The sequence below is a fragment of the Aythya marila genome, assembly GCF_965140915.1.
Source record: "Aythya marila genome assembly, chromosome: 33".
Classification (NCBI taxonomy): domain Eukaryota; kingdom Metazoa; phylum Chordata; class Aves; order Anseriformes; family Anatidae; genus Aythya; species Aythya marila.
Window position 1 is genome coordinate 305,278 of NC_139074.1, and position 17,154 is coordinate 322,431.

The 17,154-nt window shown below is 61.5% G+C and overlaps 3 protein-coding genes across 3 annotated transcripts; 1 reads left to right on the plus strand and 2 right to left on the minus strand.

Annotated features, from left to right (window-relative positions):
• Positions 1 to 343: 343 nt before the first annotated feature.
• On the minus strand, positions 344 to 2,391 carry RPS5 (ribosomal protein S5). The gene is made up of 6 exons (XM_082781847.1): positions 2,349 to 2,391; positions 1,283 to 1,388; positions 971 to 1,180; positions 747 to 875; positions 548 to 646; positions 344 to 456 (listed from the first exon to the last, which is right to left on the minus strand). The coding sequence occupies exons 2-6, from the start codon at positions 1,385 to 1,387 to the stop codon at positions 388 to 390; spliced, it is 612 nt and encodes a 203-aa protein (XP_082637973.1). The 5' UTR covers position 1,388; positions 2,349 to 2,391; the 3' UTR covers positions 344 to 387.
• A 1,654-nt stretch (positions 2,392 to 4,045) lies between these two features.
• FLOT1 (flotillin 1) lies at positions 4,046 to 10,617 on the plus strand. The gene is made up of 12 exons (XM_082781850.1): positions 4,046 to 4,189; positions 4,276 to 4,351; positions 4,996 to 5,086; positions 5,592 to 5,735; positions 6,041 to 6,160; positions 6,366 to 6,461; positions 6,904 to 7,056; positions 7,366 to 7,547; positions 8,317 to 8,362; positions 8,481 to 8,618; positions 10,042 to 10,206; positions 10,306 to 10,617. The coding sequence occupies exons 1-12, from the start codon at positions 4,147 to 4,149 to the stop codon at positions 10,336 to 10,338; spliced, it is 1,287 nt and encodes a 428-aa protein (XP_082637976.1). The 5' UTR covers positions 4,046 to 4,146; the 3' UTR covers positions 10,339 to 10,617.
• A 372-nt stretch (positions 10,618 to 10,989) lies between these two features.
• TUBB (tubulin beta class I) lies at positions 10,990 to 16,918 on the minus strand. The gene is made up of 4 exons (XM_082781970.1): positions 16,726 to 16,918; positions 13,655 to 13,763; positions 13,315 to 13,425; positions 10,990 to 12,808 (listed from the first exon to the last, which is right to left on the minus strand). The coding sequence occupies exons 1-4, from the start codon at positions 16,780 to 16,782 to the stop codon at positions 11,751 to 11,753; spliced, it is 1,335 nt and encodes a 444-aa protein (XP_082638096.1). The 5' UTR covers positions 16,783 to 16,918; the 3' UTR covers positions 10,990 to 11,750.
• Positions 16,919 to 17,154: the final 236 nt, after the last annotated feature.

A 17,154-nucleotide genomic window follows, 5' to 3' on the forward strand; every position in this document is an offset into this window, starting at 1 on the left:
CCAGTTTTATTTCTTCTGCCTTGCCTCTCAGCGCTGTTTCCTCCACCCCCCGGTGTGGAACAAGGGAAAAAAGGGGGCACAGAGGGGGGTTGGGGCAAGGGGACACAGTCCCCAACCCCAAATCATGTCCAGGAATGAGGAAATCCCAACCCTACAAGGTGCCAAGGTGAGCTGGGGGCAGCTGTGTAGCTAGGGGACCTAACGGGACATCCCTGTGCTTTTCTGGGGTCCAGCCCCAAAAAGGAACCCCCCAGTCACCCCTCGTGTGTAGAAGAGGGCAAAATACCCCCAAAAACACAAACAGCACCCCCCTAATCCCACAGCACAGGAAGGAGAGGAAGGGCACGAAGTAGAAGCCAACTTTATTTCGCGCGTAACAGCGGCTCTTTAACGGTTGGACTTGGCCACGCGCTCCAGCTCGTCCTTCTTCTTGATGGCGTACGAGTTGGAGGAGCCCTGGCAAGGGAAGGGGGAAAAAAAAAACGTGAGAAATCACGACATGTCGCGATAGTGAGGCCATCCTGCCACCGCCCGGTGACAGCCTCACCTTGGCAGCGTTGATGAGCTCGTCGGCCAGGCACTCGGCGATGGTCTTGATGTTGCGGAACGCGGCCTCGCGGGCACCCGTGCACAGCAGCCAGATGGCCTGGGGGGGAGGGGGCAAGGGAAGGAAAAAGGGGGACATCAGGGACACGCTGATGAGGAGGGGGGTCCCCACAGCTCGGGGATTCCACAAAAGGGGGCACCTGGTTGACGCGGCGCAGCGGGGACACATCCACGGCCTGCCTCCGCACCGTGCCGGCGCGGCCGATGCGCGTCGAGTCCTCGCGGGGGCCGCTGTTGATGATGGCGTTCACCAGGACCTGCAGGGGGTTCTGCGGGGAAAAAAAAAACAAACAAAAAAAAGGGATAAAAACCAGCCCCTACGCCCCTAGAAGCGGCCCCAGCCCAGAACCCAGCCACCCCGCACCTCCCCGGTGAGCAGGTGGATGATCTCGAAGGCGTGCTTGACGATGCGCACGGTCATCAGCTTCTTGCCGTTGTTGCGGCCGTGCATCATCATGGAGTTGGTGAGGCGCTCCACGATGGGGCACTGCGCCTTGCGGAAGCGCTTGGCCGCGTAGCGCCCGGCGCTGTGGGGCAGGTACTTGGCGTATTTCTCCTTGACGGCGATGTAGTCCTGCAGGGGGGGGCAGGGGGAAGATATTCAGGCGCCTTCCTGACGCGCCACGGGGTTTTGGGGGTACCCCCGAGGGGTGACCCCACGCAGGCCGAAAAATACCTGGAGGGAGATGTCGTTGATCTGCACATCGTCCGTGCTCCACTTGCCGAAGAGCTTGATGTCGGGGGTCTCGGTGACAGCGGGCGCCGTCTCCCAGTCGGTCATTCTGCCAAGAAAACGGGGATTGGAGTGAAAAAGGGCAAGGCAGATCCATCCTTGTACCCCCTGCATTGAATTGGGGGGTGCAGGGCCTTAAAATGAGATGGTGAGGACCTGTGGGTGAGCCCGAAGAGGTGGCGCGCCCTTCCCAATCACCCCTAACACAGAGAGCTCCCAAGAATCTTTTACCTTAGAGAGCCCCCCATAAAAGAACAGCCCCCAGAGCCCCCAAACTCCCACCTCAGTGCCCCCACAAGGCCTTCCCCCCCATTTGTAACTCAGTGACCCCCCCCAAAATCCCAACCTCGAAGCTCCCCCTGCCTGGAGCATCCCCCATTCCTCCTTCAACGACAACCCCAAGGCCTCAACCCCCCCCGATTTCTATTCAGGACCCCAACCACCGCCTGACCCCACACATTTTAACCCCAACTCCACCCACACCCCAACCCCTCCCCACCTCATCGCCTCCCCCCAAGGCCTGTCAACACCCCCCCACCCCCAATTCCCACCTCAACACCCCCCCCAAACCCAAATCCCCCTCCTTGCCTACCTCAGTACCCCCCCCCATGTTTTAACCCCACAATTTCTCCCTCAGTCCCCCCCCCAAGGCCTGATACCTCCCCATTTAACCCCCCCGGCCCTGAGAACCCCCAAACCCCCCTCCTAAACCCCTGAACCCCCCCTAAATCCCACCCCAACGCTCCCAAAATCCCTGAGCCCTCCCCTCCTGCACCCCAGTCCCCCCCCAAGGCCTCACCCCAAATTTCTCCCTCAGCGACCCCTCCACCAGGCCCCAATCCCCCTCCCCCCCCTCCATTTGCCCCCTCCCCAGGGCCTGAGGACCCCCAAACCTTCCTCCCAGTACCCCCAACCACCCCTTCCAGACCCCACAGCCCCCCCCTCACCATTCTCAGCCCCAAATACCCCCAAATTCACCCCAAATTCCCCCCGGCCCCGCCGCACTCACATGGCGGCCTCTAGATCCGGCGCCGAAAAAGGGCTCGGACGGGGCCTCCCCGCCTCTTATCCAGGGGCAGGCGCCGGCTTCCGGCTGCGCATGCGCAATGCCGCAGAGTGGCTCCGCGCTTCCGCCCGTTCTACCCTCGCCGTGCCCGTCCTTTCGGTCCCGCCGGGCGGTGGCGCATGCGCGGAGGGCGATGGTGAAGCCGGGCGGGGCATGGTTGTTGAGGGCGTCTGCCCGAACTCTGCCATGTTGTGGGGTTTCTCCCTATGGTGGGCGTAGGGACACGCGTGGGGGGACGGAGGGGATCCCTTTGCGGGGCCTCTCCGCCCCTACACAGTCAGCAGCTCCTCCCAGCTCAGTGTCAGCCACAAACATGCAGGTTTCCTTCCCATCCCATAGCCAGGTATCACTGCAGAGACCTGGCCCCAAAATGGAGCCCCACTCGTGCCTGGCCACCAGCCTAATATCACCCCATTTACCAGACCCCTCAGAGCCTCACCCCTCAGCCAATTGTTCACCCATTGCTTGTAGCATTTGTCAGACAGATAGGGTCAGAAACCACGTTGAAATCTCTACTGAAACCCAAAATGATCACCTCAGCTGGCTCCCCTTGGTCAACTACATGGGTGAAAATTAAGGAAATTAAGTTTGTCAAACTGGGTTTTCCCCTCGCATTGGCCATGACCAATGACTGTGCTGTTTTCCCGGCATTTTCTCTCACTCCCAAAATAATTTTCTCCATAATATTAGGAGGCAAAAAAAAAAAAAAGTGGGGCTGAGGCTTGTGATTACTGGCTCTTAATGCTTATCTGAGGAGATTTTGGGGACCAGGGGCCACCTGAGGGAGATTTGGGATCCAATGAACGCCTGAGGGGACTTTAGGGACCAACTGTCTCCTGAGGGCATTTTAGGGACCAAGGATCATCTGAGGGGACTTTGGGGACCACATGCCAACTGAGGGGACTTCAGGGACCAACAATGGATCTCCTGAGGTGACTTAACAGATGAGCAGCTGCCTGAGAGGATTTTGGGGACCAGGGGCCACCTGAGGGGACTTTAGGGACTAGTGAACACCTGAGGGGAGTTTGGGGACCAATGAACACCTGAGGGGTCTTTGGGGACCAGGTGTCACCTAAGGGGACTTTGGGGACTAATGAACACCTGAGGAGACTTTGGGGACCAGGGGCCACCTGAGGGGACTTTGGGGACCCGGGGTCACCTGAGGAAATTTTGGGGACTGAGGATCATCTGAGGGGGCTTTAGGGACCAGTGAACACCTGAGGGGACTTTGGAGACCAGGGGCCACCTGAGGGGACTTCGGGGACTAATGAACACTTAAGGGGGCTTTGGTAATCAGGGATCATCCAAGGCAACTTTGGGGACTAATGAACACCTGAGGGGACTTTGGGGACCAGGGGCCACCTGAGGGGACTTTGGGTACTAATGAACACCTGAGGGGACTTTGGGGACTGGAGAACACCTGAGGGGACTTTGGGGTCCAAGGAACACCTGAGGAGTCTTTGGGGACCAGGGGCCACCTGAGGGGACTTTGGGGACCCGGGGCCACCTGAGGTGATTTTGGGGACCACCGAACAACTGAGGGGACTTTGGGGACCAGAAGCCACCCGCGGGCCCCCCGCCGCCTCCGCGCCCCCTCGGGGCCACCAGGGGGCGGCTGCGGGCGAGCGGCGCCGCGGGGGCTGCCGGGGCCGGGGCGGGTGGGGCCGAGCCGCTGCGGTGGGGGGGTCCCGGTCCCGATCCCGGTCCCGATCCCGGTCCCTGTCCCCGTGTCACCGCCGGGATGTTCTTCACGTGCGGCCCCAACGAGGCCATGGTGGTGTCGGGTGAGTCGGGGGACCCCCCTCCCGCCCCGCTCCCCGCACCAGGGGGGGGGTCCCGGGGCTTACCCCGTGCCCCTCGTCTCCCGCAGGTTTCTGCCGCAGCCCCCCCGTGATGGTGGCCGGGGGCCGGGTGCTGGTGGTGCCGTGTCTGCAGCAGATCCAGCGGTGACATGGGGGGACATGGGGGGACATGGGGGGACGGGAGGGATGTGGGGGGCAAGGGACAAGGGGGTGGCATGGGGGGATGTGGGGGGACAGGAGGGGCATGGGGGGCATGGGGGGGCAAGGAGGGGGCCTGGGATGAGGGAGTGGTGTGGGGGGATGTAAGGGGACAAGGGGGTGGCATGGGGTGACAAGGGGGTGGCATGGGGGGATGTGGTGGGATAGGAGGGGTATGGGGGGCATGGGGGGCAAGGGGGTGGCAGCAGGGGACAAGGGGGTGGCATGGGGGGACAAGGAGGGGCATGGGATGAAGGAGTGGCATGGGGGGGTGAAAGGGGACAAGGGGGTGGCATGGGGGGATGTGGGGGGACAGGAGGGGTGTGGGGGGCATGGGGGGGGCATGAGATGAGGGAGTGGTGTGGGGGGACGTAAGGGGACAAGGGGGTGGCACGGGGGGATGTAAGGGGACAGGAGGCGTATGGGGGGGCAAGGGGGTGGCATGGGGGGACAAGGGGTGACAAGGGATGGCATTGGGGGAGATAAGGAGGTGACAGAGGATAACGGGGTGGCATGGGATGACGTGAGGGGCACGGGGGGACAAGGGGGTGACAAGGGGGTGACCTGTCCCCTCCCTGCCCCCTCCCCAGGATCTCCCTCAACACCCTGACCCTCAACGTGCGCAGCGAGAAGGTGTACACCCGCCACGGCGTCCCCATCTCCGTCACCGGCATCGCCCAGGTACCCCCCTGCCCCCCCCATGCCCCCCCCCCGTGTCCCCACAGCTGCCACCCCCCCCCCCCCCCAGGTCCCCAGGGGGCACCGGTGCGGCCCCTTTTAAGAGGGGTCCCGCAGTGGGCCCCACCCGGAGCTGCTGGGGGGGGGTCTCTTAAAAGGGCAGTGTCATGCTGCAGTGGTGGTGGGGGGGGGGGAGGGGAATTGGGGGGGGGCAGCAACATCGCCTTAAAGCGGCCCTGCTGAGGTGGGCCCCACCCTAAGGAGCGTGTCCTCTTAAAAGGGCACCGCCGTGGGTAGCCCACGCATGGGGTTTGTTGGAGGGGCGACAATGAGATCAAAAAGGGGGTTTTGGGGTGGGCAAAAACCCCGCGTGCAGGGGCTGTTTTCTTAAAAACAGGGCCGAGGGCCTGTGAGCACAGCAGCCTCTCCAAACGCGTGGTTATTGGGGGGGGGAATAAAGCACTGGGGACCCCTGCGGGACGCTGCGGCTTCCTTTTTTGGGGGGCAGGTGAAGATCCAGGGGCAGAACAAGGAGATGCTGGCAGCCGCCTGCCAGATGTTCCTGGGCAAGTCGGAGAGCGAGATCGCCCAGATCGCCCTGGAGACCCTGGAGGGCCACCAGCGCGCCATCATGGCCCACATGACCGTGGAGGTGAGGTGTGGGGGGGAGCCACGCCCCTTTAAAAGCCACGCCCCTTTAAAAGCCACGCCCCTATGGCCAGAGCCACGCCCCTTTCAAAGCCACACCTCCCCATAAGCCCCGCCTCTTTGCCCAAGCTCCACCCCCTGCCATAAGCCCTGCCCCCCCTAAAGGCTCCCGCCCCCTGCCCATGGGAAGGTCCCACCCCCTAATGGGTGCCACACCCACATAGGCTCCACCCCTTGTGCCACACCCTTTTAAAAGACCACGCCCTCCTGACCCCACCCACACTAAGCCCCGCCCCCGATGTCCCCTAGGAGATCTACAAGGACCGGCAGAAGTTTTCGGAGCAGGTTTTCAACGTGGCCTCGTCCGACCTGGTCAACATGGGGATCAGCGTGGTCAGCTACACCCTGAAGGACATCCACGACGACCAGGTGGCACCGCGGGGGGGACAGGAGGGGACACAGCGGGGACACGGGTGGCACCGGAGTTAGCTGTGCCCCTGCGGTAACCGGGTGGCGTTGGGGACGCAGGGTGACCCGGGGACCAGGGTCACCAGGGTGACACGGGGACCGGGTGACACGGGTGACGCAGGGTGGATCGGGGCTGTGACCGTGTCCCCGTGTCCCCTGTCCCCAGGATTACCTGCACTCGCTGGGGAAGGGCCGCACGGCGCAGGTGCAGCGTGATGCCCGCGTGGGGGAGGCCGAGGCCAAGCGGGACGCCGGCATCCGCGTGAGTCCTTCGTCTTTGTCCCCCCCCCAAGGGCCCCCACTGCCCCATCACGTCCCCACGTCCCCCTGTTTCATCACTGAGGTCACCGTGTCCCCTCACAGCGTGCTGGTGTCACCCCTGCTGTCCCCTCCATGCCCCCAAGGTCACCAGGTTGTCTCTGCAGTCCCCCTGTGACGTCCCCACCCCATTTTCCTGACGTTCCCCCCTATTCTTTGGGGTCCTCTGCTGTCTCCATGTCCATTTGTCCCCCAGTTTCCCCGCCACCCTGCGGTGTCCCCGTCCCCCTCCAATCCCACAGTGCCCCCACGTCCCCCTTTTGTCCCCCAGCACCCCCATTTCCACACACAACACCCCCACGCTCCCCCTCCGTCGTGCAGCATGCCCCCCATCACCCACCCGCTGTCCCCACGTGTCCCCATGTGTCCCCCCCGTGTCCCTGCAGGAGGCGCGGGCGCGCCAGGAGCAGGTTTCGGCGCAGCTGCTGAGCGAGACGGCGATGGCTCAGGCCCAGCGGGACTTCCAGGTGCAGCAGGCGCTCTGCGACGCCGCCGTCAACGCCCGCAAGGCCCAGGCCGACCTGGCCTACCAGCTGCAGGTACACCAGGTCCCCTCACTGAGATGTTTGGGACCCCCCCCAGGACTCTTAGGACACCCCCAGGACACCTGGGTCGCTCCTGGACACCTGGGATCCCCGTGGGCACCTCGGTCCTCTCCATTTCTTGCTCCTCCAAAACACCTGGGACCCCCACACACACGCCTGGGTCCCTCAGCTGGGATGTTTGGGACCCCCCAGGGACACCTGGACCCCTTTAGACCCCTGTCTAAATTCCTGCAGTCCCTAGGATGCCCAGGGCCCCCTCCCCGGCGGGTTCTGGCACAGGGCTGATGTGTGCCGCGGGCGCAGGTGGCGAGGACGAAGCAGCAGATCGAGGAGCAGCGGGCGCAGGTGCTGGTGGTGGAGCGGGCCCAGCAGGCGCAGCTGCAGGAGCATGAGATCGGGCGCCGCGAGCGCGAGCTGGAGGCCACCGTCCGCAAACCCGCCGAGGCCGAGCGCTATCGCCTGGAGCGGCTGGCCGAGGCTGAGCGGTGAGCCCGTCCCTTTTCCCTTCCCCTTTTCCCTTCCCCTTTTCCCTTCCCCTTTTCCCTTCCCCTTTTCCCTTCCCCTTTTCCCTTCCCCTTCCCCTTTTCCCTTCCCTGTCCCCGTCCCCTTCCCCGTCCCACCCCATTTGGGGTGAGAACCACGCCTTTAAGCTCTTTCCCCTTTAAATATCAAGCCTATCCGGTGGGCCCCCACAGCGTGGCGAAGCAGTGCCCTTTTTAAGAGCAGTTCTGTCACTCGAAAATGCCTCCAAAAATCTCAACCAGCCGAATTTTGCCTTTTTCGGTGGCTCCTCTTACAGTGGGGCCATCACCCTTTTAAGGGAGGCGTCGCCCCTTTAATACAAAGCCACGCCCCTTCCTCAAGCCACGCCCCTCTGTGCCAGCTGCCCCGCCCCCCGTGAAGCCCCGCCCTCTTTCCGAGAGCCTTTAAAAAGGGGGTGGTGGTCCCCAGCACCGTGCCCCTTTTAAGGGAGGCGGTGCCCTTTTAAATGAGAGCCACGCCCATTCGTTCGAGCCACGCCCATTCATTCAAGCCACACCCATTCATTCAAGCCACACCCATTTCCCAAGCCATGCCTGTTCCACCCAAGCCACGCCCCTTTCTACCACCCCTATGCCTGGGCACCCCCTTGAACCCCACCCCCTCCACGAGGCCACGCCCCTTCGATAAACCCCGCCCCTCTTGATGCCACGCCCCTCCAAGCCACACCCCTCTCGAGGCTCCGCCCCCTTTCCAAGCCCCGCCCCTCCGCAGGTTGCAGGTGATGACCCAGGCGGAGGCGGAGGCGGAGGCCATGCGGGTGAGTCGAGGCCCCCAAGGACGGGGCCGAATTTTGGGGGGTTTTGGGACAAAACCGGGGGTCCCCAGCCCCGGGGGGTGTCCCCAGAGCCCCCCGGGGACTCGGACGTCCCCCGCAGGTGACGGGGGCGGCGCGGGCGGCGGCGGTGGCCGCCCGGGCGCGGGCGGAGGCGGCGCAGACGGAGGCCAAGGCCGAGGCCTTCGGGCAGTTCCGCGAGGCCGCCGTGGTGGACATGGTGCTGCAGAGGCTGCCCCAGGTGAGAGGGGGGCCCTGGGGGGCGGCCCCGAGGGTTTGGGGTCTCTGCTGTGGGGTGGGGGTGGTTTGGGGGGTACCAGGGTGGGATTTGGGGTCCCCATGAGGTGTTTGGGGGTCTCCAAGGGGGCGTTTGGGGGTGAACATTGGGTTTTTGGGGGGTTGCGTGGGGTTTTGGGGTCTCCCCCAGTGGATTTTGAGGGTTTGGGGTCTCTTCTATAGGGTGGGGGTGGTTTGGGAGGTCCCAGGGGAGATTTGGGGTCCTCATGAGGTGTTTTGGGGTCTCAAGAGGGAGTCTTTGGGTTACACATGGGATATTTGGGGGTTGTGTGGGGGGTTTTGGGGTTCTCTCCAATGGTTTTTGAGGGTTTGGGGTCTCTTCTATGGGGTGGGGGCAATCTGGGGAGTCCCGGGGGAATTTGGGGTCCCCATGAGGTGTTTGGGGGTCTCCAAGGGGGCGTTTGGGGGTGAACATTGGGATTTTGGGGGGCTGTGCAGGGGTTTGTGAGTCTCCCCTAATGACTTTTGAGGATTTGGGGTCTCTCCTAGGGGGTGGAAATTGTTTGTGGGGTCCGGGGGGGGATTTGGGCACCCCTTGAGGTGTTTTGGGGTTTCAGGAGGGAGTCTCAGGGGTACGCATGGGATATTTGGGGGTTGTATGGGGGGTTTTGGGGTTGCTTCCAGTGGTTTTTGAGGATTTGGGGTCTCTCCTATGGGGTGGGGGTGGTTTGGGGGAGTCTCAGTGGGGATTTGGGGTCCCCATGAGGTGTTTGGGGGTCTCAAAGGGGGCATTTGGGGGTGAATATTGGTTTATTGAGGGGTTGTGTGGGGGTTTTGGGGTCTCCTCTAATGGATTTTGAGGATTTGGGGTCTCTTCTATGGGGTGGGAGTGGTTTGGGGGGGTTCTGGGGAGGATTTGGGGTCCCCATGGGGGTATCTGGGGGCTCCACAGGGTATTTTGGGTCCCCTTGGTGGATTTGGGGTCTCTCCTGTTGGGTGGGGTTGATTTGAGGGGGCCCAGCAGGAATTTGGGGTCCTCGTGGGGGCACTTTGGGTCCCCCCTTCAGGTGTGGGGGCACAAAGGGGCAAATTTGGGGTGAGATGAGGTGATTTGGGGACAGGGAAGTGGGCAGGGGGATTCGTGGATGTGTGCGGTGGGTTTTAGGGTGAAACCCAAGGGATTTAGGGCAGTGGTCAGTTGGTGAGTGGCCAGGGAGGGACTAGGAATTGCCACAGTGAATTTTGGGGTGAAACAAGAGGAATTTGGGCAAGGCAATAGCAACCACCAGGCAGGTGAGGGGATTTGGGGGGCGACCTACCTGGATTATAGGGCTGAAACGGGCGGGATTTGGGACAGCGGGATTAGCAGGGAGGGGACGCGATGGTGCGGGCAGATTTTGGGCTGAAACCCTGCCTTTTTGGTCCAGGTGGCGGAGGCGGTGGCGCAGCCGCTGCTGGGGACGCGCCGGGTGACGCTGGTGGCCGGTGGCTCCGGGGACATCGGGGTGTCGCGGCTCCCCGGCGAGATCCTGGACGTTGTCACCCGCCTGCCCGCCGCCGTCGAGGCCCTGACGGGCGTCAGTGTCACCCAGGTCCGTGGGGTGACACCGGGGGGGTGACACCAGGGACCCCAGGGGGGTTTGGGGACACCCCTGTCCCCTCCTCACCTGTCCCTGCTCTGTCCTCCGCAGGCTGCCCAGAAGAAGTCTGACTGCGTGGCCTGAGCCGGTGCCACCGCGTCCCCAAGGTGTCCCCAAGGTGCCACCACCCTCTGGAGCCTTCACATCCGCCCCCCGTGTCCCCTTCTGTCACCCAAGTGCCACCACGTCCCCATGGAGCCACCGCCCCGTGGTGCTGCCGTGGCCCACAAGTGCCACCAACCCCCCCAAAGTGCCACCTCGTGTCCCCCCCGCCCCTTCCAGTGGGGTCCCCGGGGTGGGGGACACGTCCCCACGTGTGTCCCCGCGGCTGTCCCCGTGTCATTAAAAGCTGTTACATCTGCAGCCTGTGGCCGTTTTGGGGCGCCCTGGGGTCTTTTTGGGGTTTCGGGGGGGATTTGAGGACCCCAAAAGGGACGCGAGTGGCCCCAAAAGGGACAGGAAGGGCTTTGGGGGGGGGATGGGGACCCTCAAGTGGATGTGGTGGGGACAGGGGACACGAGTAGCCCTCTAAGGGACAGGGGGACCCTTGTAGGGACAGATGTGACACAGGAGACCCCCCCCAGGGGACAGGAATGAGCTTCAGGGGACTTCAGAAGGGACGCAGAGACCCCAAAATGAACCTGGGAGACCCCGGTGGGGACATGGGGACACCAAGACCCCCCCCCCCCCCCCCTTGTCCCCCACCCCAGAGAGACACGACAAGGGACACGGTGGTGGCTTTTACATCCCGGGTTTATTCCTCGCCCGGGGGCGGCTTTTCAATATGAAAAAAAAAAAAAAAAAGCTTAAAAAGGGGAAAAAAAAAAACAAAATGGGATGGATTCGGGGGGAAAAGGGACACGGAGGGGACAGGAGAGCCCTCAGCCAGGGACACGGCGGGGACGGGGCCACCCTGGAAACCCCCTGCAGCCGGGGCAGTGGTTTTGGGGGAAGAAGGGGGCAAATTGGTTGCCCGGGGGGGGGCTGCAATAATTTAGTGGTGCCGTCACCCCCCCCCCGGTGAGGGGGGGACGCGGGGACAACGAGGGGGACACGGAGGGGCCGGTGGCTTGGCGGTGACGCGGGCCTTCGGGTGACGGTGCCAACGGCGACGATGATGATGCCGGTGAGGGATGAAGGTTTTGGAGGAACGGGGGGGGGCTCTGGGGGCCACCTGCTGGCGGAGGATGAGGATGGTGAGGCCGAAGGCTGCTCCAGAGAGGGCTCCGAAGCCAGGGGCTCCCTGCGGGCATCGATGAAGGCTGAAGGTCTCCGAGGATGACGATGACGACGGCGGCCGAGGGCTTGGCGGTGACAACGGTGAAGGCTGAAGGTCTCCGAGGAGGATGAGGATGATGACGATGACGAAGGCCGAGGGCTCTCCGAGGACGACGCTGAAGGACGAGGGCTCTCCGAGGACGACGCTGACGATGACGGTGGCAACGGTGAAGGACGAGGGCACTCCGAGGACGATGACCGGAGGCCGCCCCCCCTTTTTAGGTCTCCTCTTCAGCCTCTTCGCCGAAGTCCTCCTCCTCCTCGGCGGTGGCGTCCTGGTACTGCTGGTACTCGGACACCAGGTCGTTCATGTTGCTCTCGGCCTCGGTGAACTCCATCTCGTCCATGCCCTCGCCCGTGTACCAGTGGAGGAAGGCCTTGCGGCGGAACATGGCGGTGAACTGCTCCGAGATGCGCTTGAAGAGCTCCTGGATGGCCGTGCTGTTGCCGATGAAGGTGACGGCCATCTTCAGCCCGCGGGGCGGGATGTCGCAGACGGCCGTCTTGACGTTGTTGGGGATCCACTCGACGAAGTAGGAGCTGTTCTTGTTCTGCACGTTCAGCATCTGCTCGTCCACCTCCTTCATGGACATGCGGCCGCGGAAGACGGCGGCCACGGTGAGGTAGCGGCCGTGGCGCGGGTCGCAGGCGGCCATCATGTTCTTGGCGTCGAAGACCTGCTGGGTGAGCTCGGGGACGGTGAGGGCGCGGTACTGCTGCGACCCGCGGGAGGTGAGCGGGGCGAAGCCCGGCATGAAGAAGTGGAGGCGAGGGAAGGGCACCATGTTGACCGCCAGCTTGCGCAGGTCGGCGTTGAGCTGGCCGGGGAAGCGCAGGCAGGTGGTGACGCCGCTCATGGTGGCCGAGACGAGGTGGTTGAGGTCGCCGTAGGTGGGGGTGGTGAGCTTGAGGGTGCGGAAGCAGATGTCGTAGAGGGCCTCGTTGTCGATGCAGTAGGTCTCGTCCGTGTTCTCCACCAGCTGGTGGACCGACAGGGTGGCGTTGTAGGGCTCCACCACCGTGTCCGACACCTTGGGGGACGGGACGACGCTGAAGGTGTTCATGATGCGGTCGGGGTACTCCTCGCGGATTTTGGAGATCAGGAGGGTGCCCATGCCCGAGCCGGTGCCGCCGCCCAGCGAGTGGGTGAGCTGGAAGCCCTGCAGGCAGTCGCAGCTCTCCGCCTCCTTCCGCACCACGTCCAGGACCGAGTCCACCAGCTCGGCCCCTTCCGTGTAGTGGCCCTTGGCCCAGTTGTTGCCCGCGCCGCTCTGGCCTGGGGTGGGAGAAAATGTCACGGAGAGGCCCCTTGGGGACCCTCAATCCCACCACTGGGGTGCTTCAGACCAGCAGGAAGGGCTTTGGGGACCTCGATGCCACCCCACCACCTTCCCCAGGGACCCTGAGCTCCTTGGGGACCTCCCAGTGATCCCCATCCCACCCTTGAGGACATCTGCCACCTTCTTGGAAGGCCTCCAGCCCAGCCCTGGGGACAATCAAGCATCGTGGGGACACCCGTTGGTCCCCATTATCTGCACTTGGAGCTCCTTGAGGACCTTGGTCACATTCTTTGGGGACCTTGGGCTTTTTTGGGGACCTTATTGGGGACCACCTCTCTCCCTGGAGCACCCCAGGAACCTGTTCCTCTCAAAGACCTGAAACTCCCCGTGAACCTCCGTCACCCTAAATTGGGGACCTCCAAATCCCCAAGGACCCGCACCCGCACCCCTTTGGGGCCACCCTAAGAGGACACCCGGGGACCCAACGAGGTCGAGGACTCACCGAAAACGAAGTTGTCCGGCCTGAAGATCTGCCCGAAGGGTCCCGAGCGCACCGAGTCCATGGTGCCTGGCTCCAGGTCCACCAAGATGGCTCTTGGCACGTACTTACCCCCTGGGGACATCGCCGTGTCACCGGGGGGGGCGTGGGTGACAGTGCCACCACCACATCGCCCCCCCTGTACACCCCCAAAACCCTCCCAAACCTCCCAGAAACCACCCCAAAACCCCCAGAGGTGGAGAAGGACAAGGAGGGGGGAAGGTGACGAGGACACAAGGGGTGACGGGGACATGGTGGGGGGTGACGGGGACATTGGGGTGACATCGGGGTGGTGGCACCGTACCGGTGGCCTCATTGTAGTAGACGCTGATGCGGTCGAGCTGGAGGTCGCTGTCGCCGTGGTAGGTGCCGGTGGGGTCGATGCCGTGCTCGTCGCTGATCACCTCCCAAAACTGGAGAAAACGGGGAGGTCAGAAAGGCTCCGCCCCCTCCGGAGGGGGGCGGGGCCTCTGGGAGGGGGCGGAGCCTATGGGAGTGGGGCATTATTGCAGATAACCAACCCTGGGGGCGGAGCCAAGCCAAGAACCAGCCCTGGGGGCGGAGCCAAAGCCAGAATATGGCAGGGGCAGGGCTAATGCAGAGGCTGGGCTCCGCCCGAAAGGGGCGTGGCCAACTCGAAGGGGGCGTGGCATCAGCAACCCGCAGGGGCGGGGCCAAATCTGGGCGTAGCCCCTCCCTTCCCCCCTCCTCCCCCCCCCCCCCCCAAAAAAAAACGGCCAGGGCGGGAACCGGAAACAGCGTTTGAATTGCGGAGGCGCCTCCAAAAAATGTTAATTTCGGAGATACCCCAAAATCGCCTTTCCTCGCCCCAAAACCTCCACTCTGTTCCTTAAGACAAAAGGGATTTACGGAATTGCCGTTTTTTCCTCCTAAAACGTGCTCTGGCTGGGTGGGGTGCCTGGAACAAAGGGTGGGGGAGGGGCTGGCACCCTGGGGACCCCCCCCAAGGTCATGGGGGGGGGGGGGGGGGGCTCGGCCACGCCCTGGGGGTGAAAAAAGGCCAAAACACCGCAATTTGGGGCTGACAGTGGAAGAATTGCTTCTAAATGCTATTTTGGGCTTAACACCATCATTCTGGAAACCTGAAGCCTCCATTTGGACTGTAATTTCTCCAGTTGTAAAATTACAGTTTCTGGGCAAAATGCATGTTTTAGGGCTGAGAACGCGCATTCTGCGGGTAAAAAAAAATTAACTACAGGCTGAAATGGCCATTTTGGAGGAAAACGAGTGAATTCATGGCATGTAAAACTGTCCTGGGGGTGAAAAGCACTTTTTAGGGAGAAAAAGTCTGTATTTCGGGGTTGTACAAAAACTAATTACGGAGAGCAAAATCCCATTTAGGGGTTAAATATTGATATTACGGGGCTGGAAACACAATTGTGGAGCAGAAACGCTTTTTGGGGATTGAAAAACTCGCTTTTAGTCATTCTCGAGAACAAAGACCCCATTCTGCGGCTGAAAACCTCCATTTTGGGGTTTGAAAACCATCTGGATTGCACAAAGATCCTGTTCTGGGGCTGAAAGCGTCCATTTTGAGATCAAAATTGCCATTTGGGAGGGGAATTCCCCATTTTGGGGCTTGAAAAAAAAAACAAAACAGCACAATCATTTTCAGGCTGAAAAGATGTTTAGGTGTAAAAAAGCCCTATGGTGCACGTAAAAAACCCTCTTGCTGCATGTAAAGAGCATATTCTGGGGCAAAAACATTCATTCTAGTGCTAAAAGAGCATCATTTTTCAGCAAAAAGCCCCTCATTCGGGTTTAAAAACCTCCTGCTTTAAGCTAAATCCCATAAACTGCGGCAGAAAAACTGCATTTGAGAGCACAAAGATGCTACTCCTGCGCCGAGAACCTCCATTTTAGGGGTGGAAACCTCCATTTTGGGGGCCAAAACCCCGGATTTTAGCTTTAAAGGAAAACTGAAAAAGCATCTCGAGCTCAAAAATAAAATTGGGGCTACAAAATTCCTTTTCGTTGGCACCAAAAAGTACAAATTGGGAGCAAATAAAGCCCCTTTTGGAGGCTGAAAAATCATTTTTCAGGGAACAAAGATCTTACTCAGAGGCTGAAAACCTCCATCTTGGGGCTAGAAACTCCCTTTGGAGCCAGAAAGCTTTCTTAGTGGTGGAAAAAAAAAAACACATTTTGGGGCAAAAAAACCTTATCGGGGTTTAAAAATCTCTTATTAGGGTCAGAATCTCTTTTTTGGGAGCAGAAAACCCCATTTTAGTGCTGAAAATTCCTTTCTGGGGAACAAAGCTCTTCGTTTGAGGCTGAAAATATTCATCTGGGGGCAGAAAAATGCAGCTCTTGAGACCCAAAACCTAATATTTTGAGTTAAAACTCCTTTATTTTGGGGCCACTAAAAATATTTAAGGGCTTAAAGGAAAAAAAATCTCAATTTTGGGTACAAATATCCCTTTGTGGGGGTAAAGGACTCGTTTTTAAGGCTCCTCAGACGCGGCACGCCCCTCTGGGTGCCGAAAACCTCCAATTTGGGCTCAGAAAGCCCCTTTTTGGGTTGGAGCCCCCCCAATCGGGGGATGAACGCATCGTGGGCGGCACGCCCCATTTTGGGGGTGGATTTCTTCGTTTTGGGGGTGAATTTTTTCGTTTTAGAGCGTAAAAACGCCAATTTTGGGGGGGGAAACGCCCGTTTTGATGCTTATTTCACTCATTCTGGACTACAAAAAGAGCGATTTTTAGAACAAAGTCGGCATTCTGGGGGTGAAAACGCTTATGAGGGGGCGGGATGCAGCGATTTCGAGGTTTAAAAAAATAAAAATAAATGGATTTGAGGATTGAAAGTGGAATTTTATGATATGGGGGCAAAAAAAAAAAAAAAAAAAACACTTTTTGTGTGAAAAACCTCTACTTTAGCACCGAAATCCCGTGACTTGGGGTGAATATTATTTTTTAACAAATAAAAACGTGGCGTTTTGAGGCGGGTGTCGGCAGGGGAGGGGCAAATGAAGGCGATTTTGGGGACAAAAGGCGCCGATTCGGGGCCGCGGCGCTGAGGCGCGGCGGGAAGCCGCCATCTTGGGGCCGCGTGAGCCGGAGGGGGGGGGGGGGGAGGGGCGGGGAGCCCCCATTTTGAGGCCGGAAACCTCCATTTTGGGGCCCGGCCGCTCCGTTTCGACGCCGAGCCCCCCCGCCACGTCGGGGCCGCGCCCGCCGAGCCGAACGGGGCGCGTTTTGGGCCGAAATCGCCCCGATTCGGGTCCGCCTTTGTCTGCGCGGGGAGGGGGAGGGGCTTCTTAAAAGGGGCCGCGCCAACGAGAGGGAATAAAAGGGGGGGGGGGGGGGGGGGGGTCCACCCCCGGGGCCCGCCGCCGCCCGCCCGCTGTTCACCTTGGCCCCGATCTGGTTGCCGCATTGTCCCGCCTGGATGTGCACGATCTCCCTCATGGCGGCGGTAGGCGCAGGGCTGGGCGCGGTGACGGTGCCGGAGCTGTGGGCCCCCCCCCTCCGGTCCTGCTGGGCGGTTCTGCGGCGCGGCCCCTTTAAGGCGGGAGCGCTATCGCGAGCGCGGCGGCGGCGACAATGGCGGCTCCCGCGGCCCCGCGGCGCCTCATATAGACAAAGCGGCGGCGGCCGGCCCCGCGCTCCCATTGGTCGGCGCCGCCCGTCTGCCGCGCTCCCATTGGGCGGCGCGCCAGACGCCCCGCCCCTCCCTGCCGCTCGCCCCGCCCACCTCCTTCTATGTCCCGGCGTGGGCGCTCTGCAATCCCCTCTCTATGGTAGCACCCCCGCCCCTCTCGGAGGACCTCGGCCGCCCCC

Bases quoted from the DNA above. Each gene is read 5' to 3' on its own strand.
- TUBB (XM_082781970.1), bottom strand. From the start codon at position 16,782: ATGAGGGAGATCGTGCACATCCAGGCGGGACAATGCGGCAACCAGATC. The intron at 13,426-13,654 runs GTACGGTGCCAC...CGATGTCCCCAG, and splicing joins CTACTACAATGAGGCCACCG to GGGGTAAGTACGTGCCAAGA. The intron at 12,809-13,314 runs GTGAGTCCTCGA...CTCCCACCCCAG, and splicing joins GCCGGACAACTTCGTTTTCG to GCCAGAGCGGCGCGGGCAAC.
- FLOT1 (XM_082781850.1), top strand. From the start codon at position 4,147: ATGTTCTTCACGTGCGGCCCCAACGAGGCCATGGTGGTGTCGG. The intron at 5,087-5,591 runs GTACCCCCCTGC...TTTGGGGGGCAG, and splicing joins CCGTCACCGGCATCGCCCAG to GTGAAGATCCAGGGGCAGAA. The intron at 5,736-6,040 runs GTGAGGTGTGGG...GATGTCCCCTAG, and splicing joins TGGCCCACATGACCGTGGAG to GAGATCTACAAGGACCGGCA.
- RPS5 (XM_082781847.1), bottom strand. From the start codon at position 1,387: ATGACCGACTGGGAGACGGCGCCCGCTGTCACCGAGACCCCCGACATC. The intron at 647-746 runs GTGCCCCCTTTT...CCTCCCCCCCAG, and splicing joins CGCTGCGCCGCGTCAACCAG to GCCATCTGGCTGCTGTGCAC. The intron at 457-547 runs GTGAGGCTGTCA...TTCCCTTGCCAG, and splicing joins AGCTCATCAACGCTGCCAAG to GGCTCCTCCAACTCGTACGC.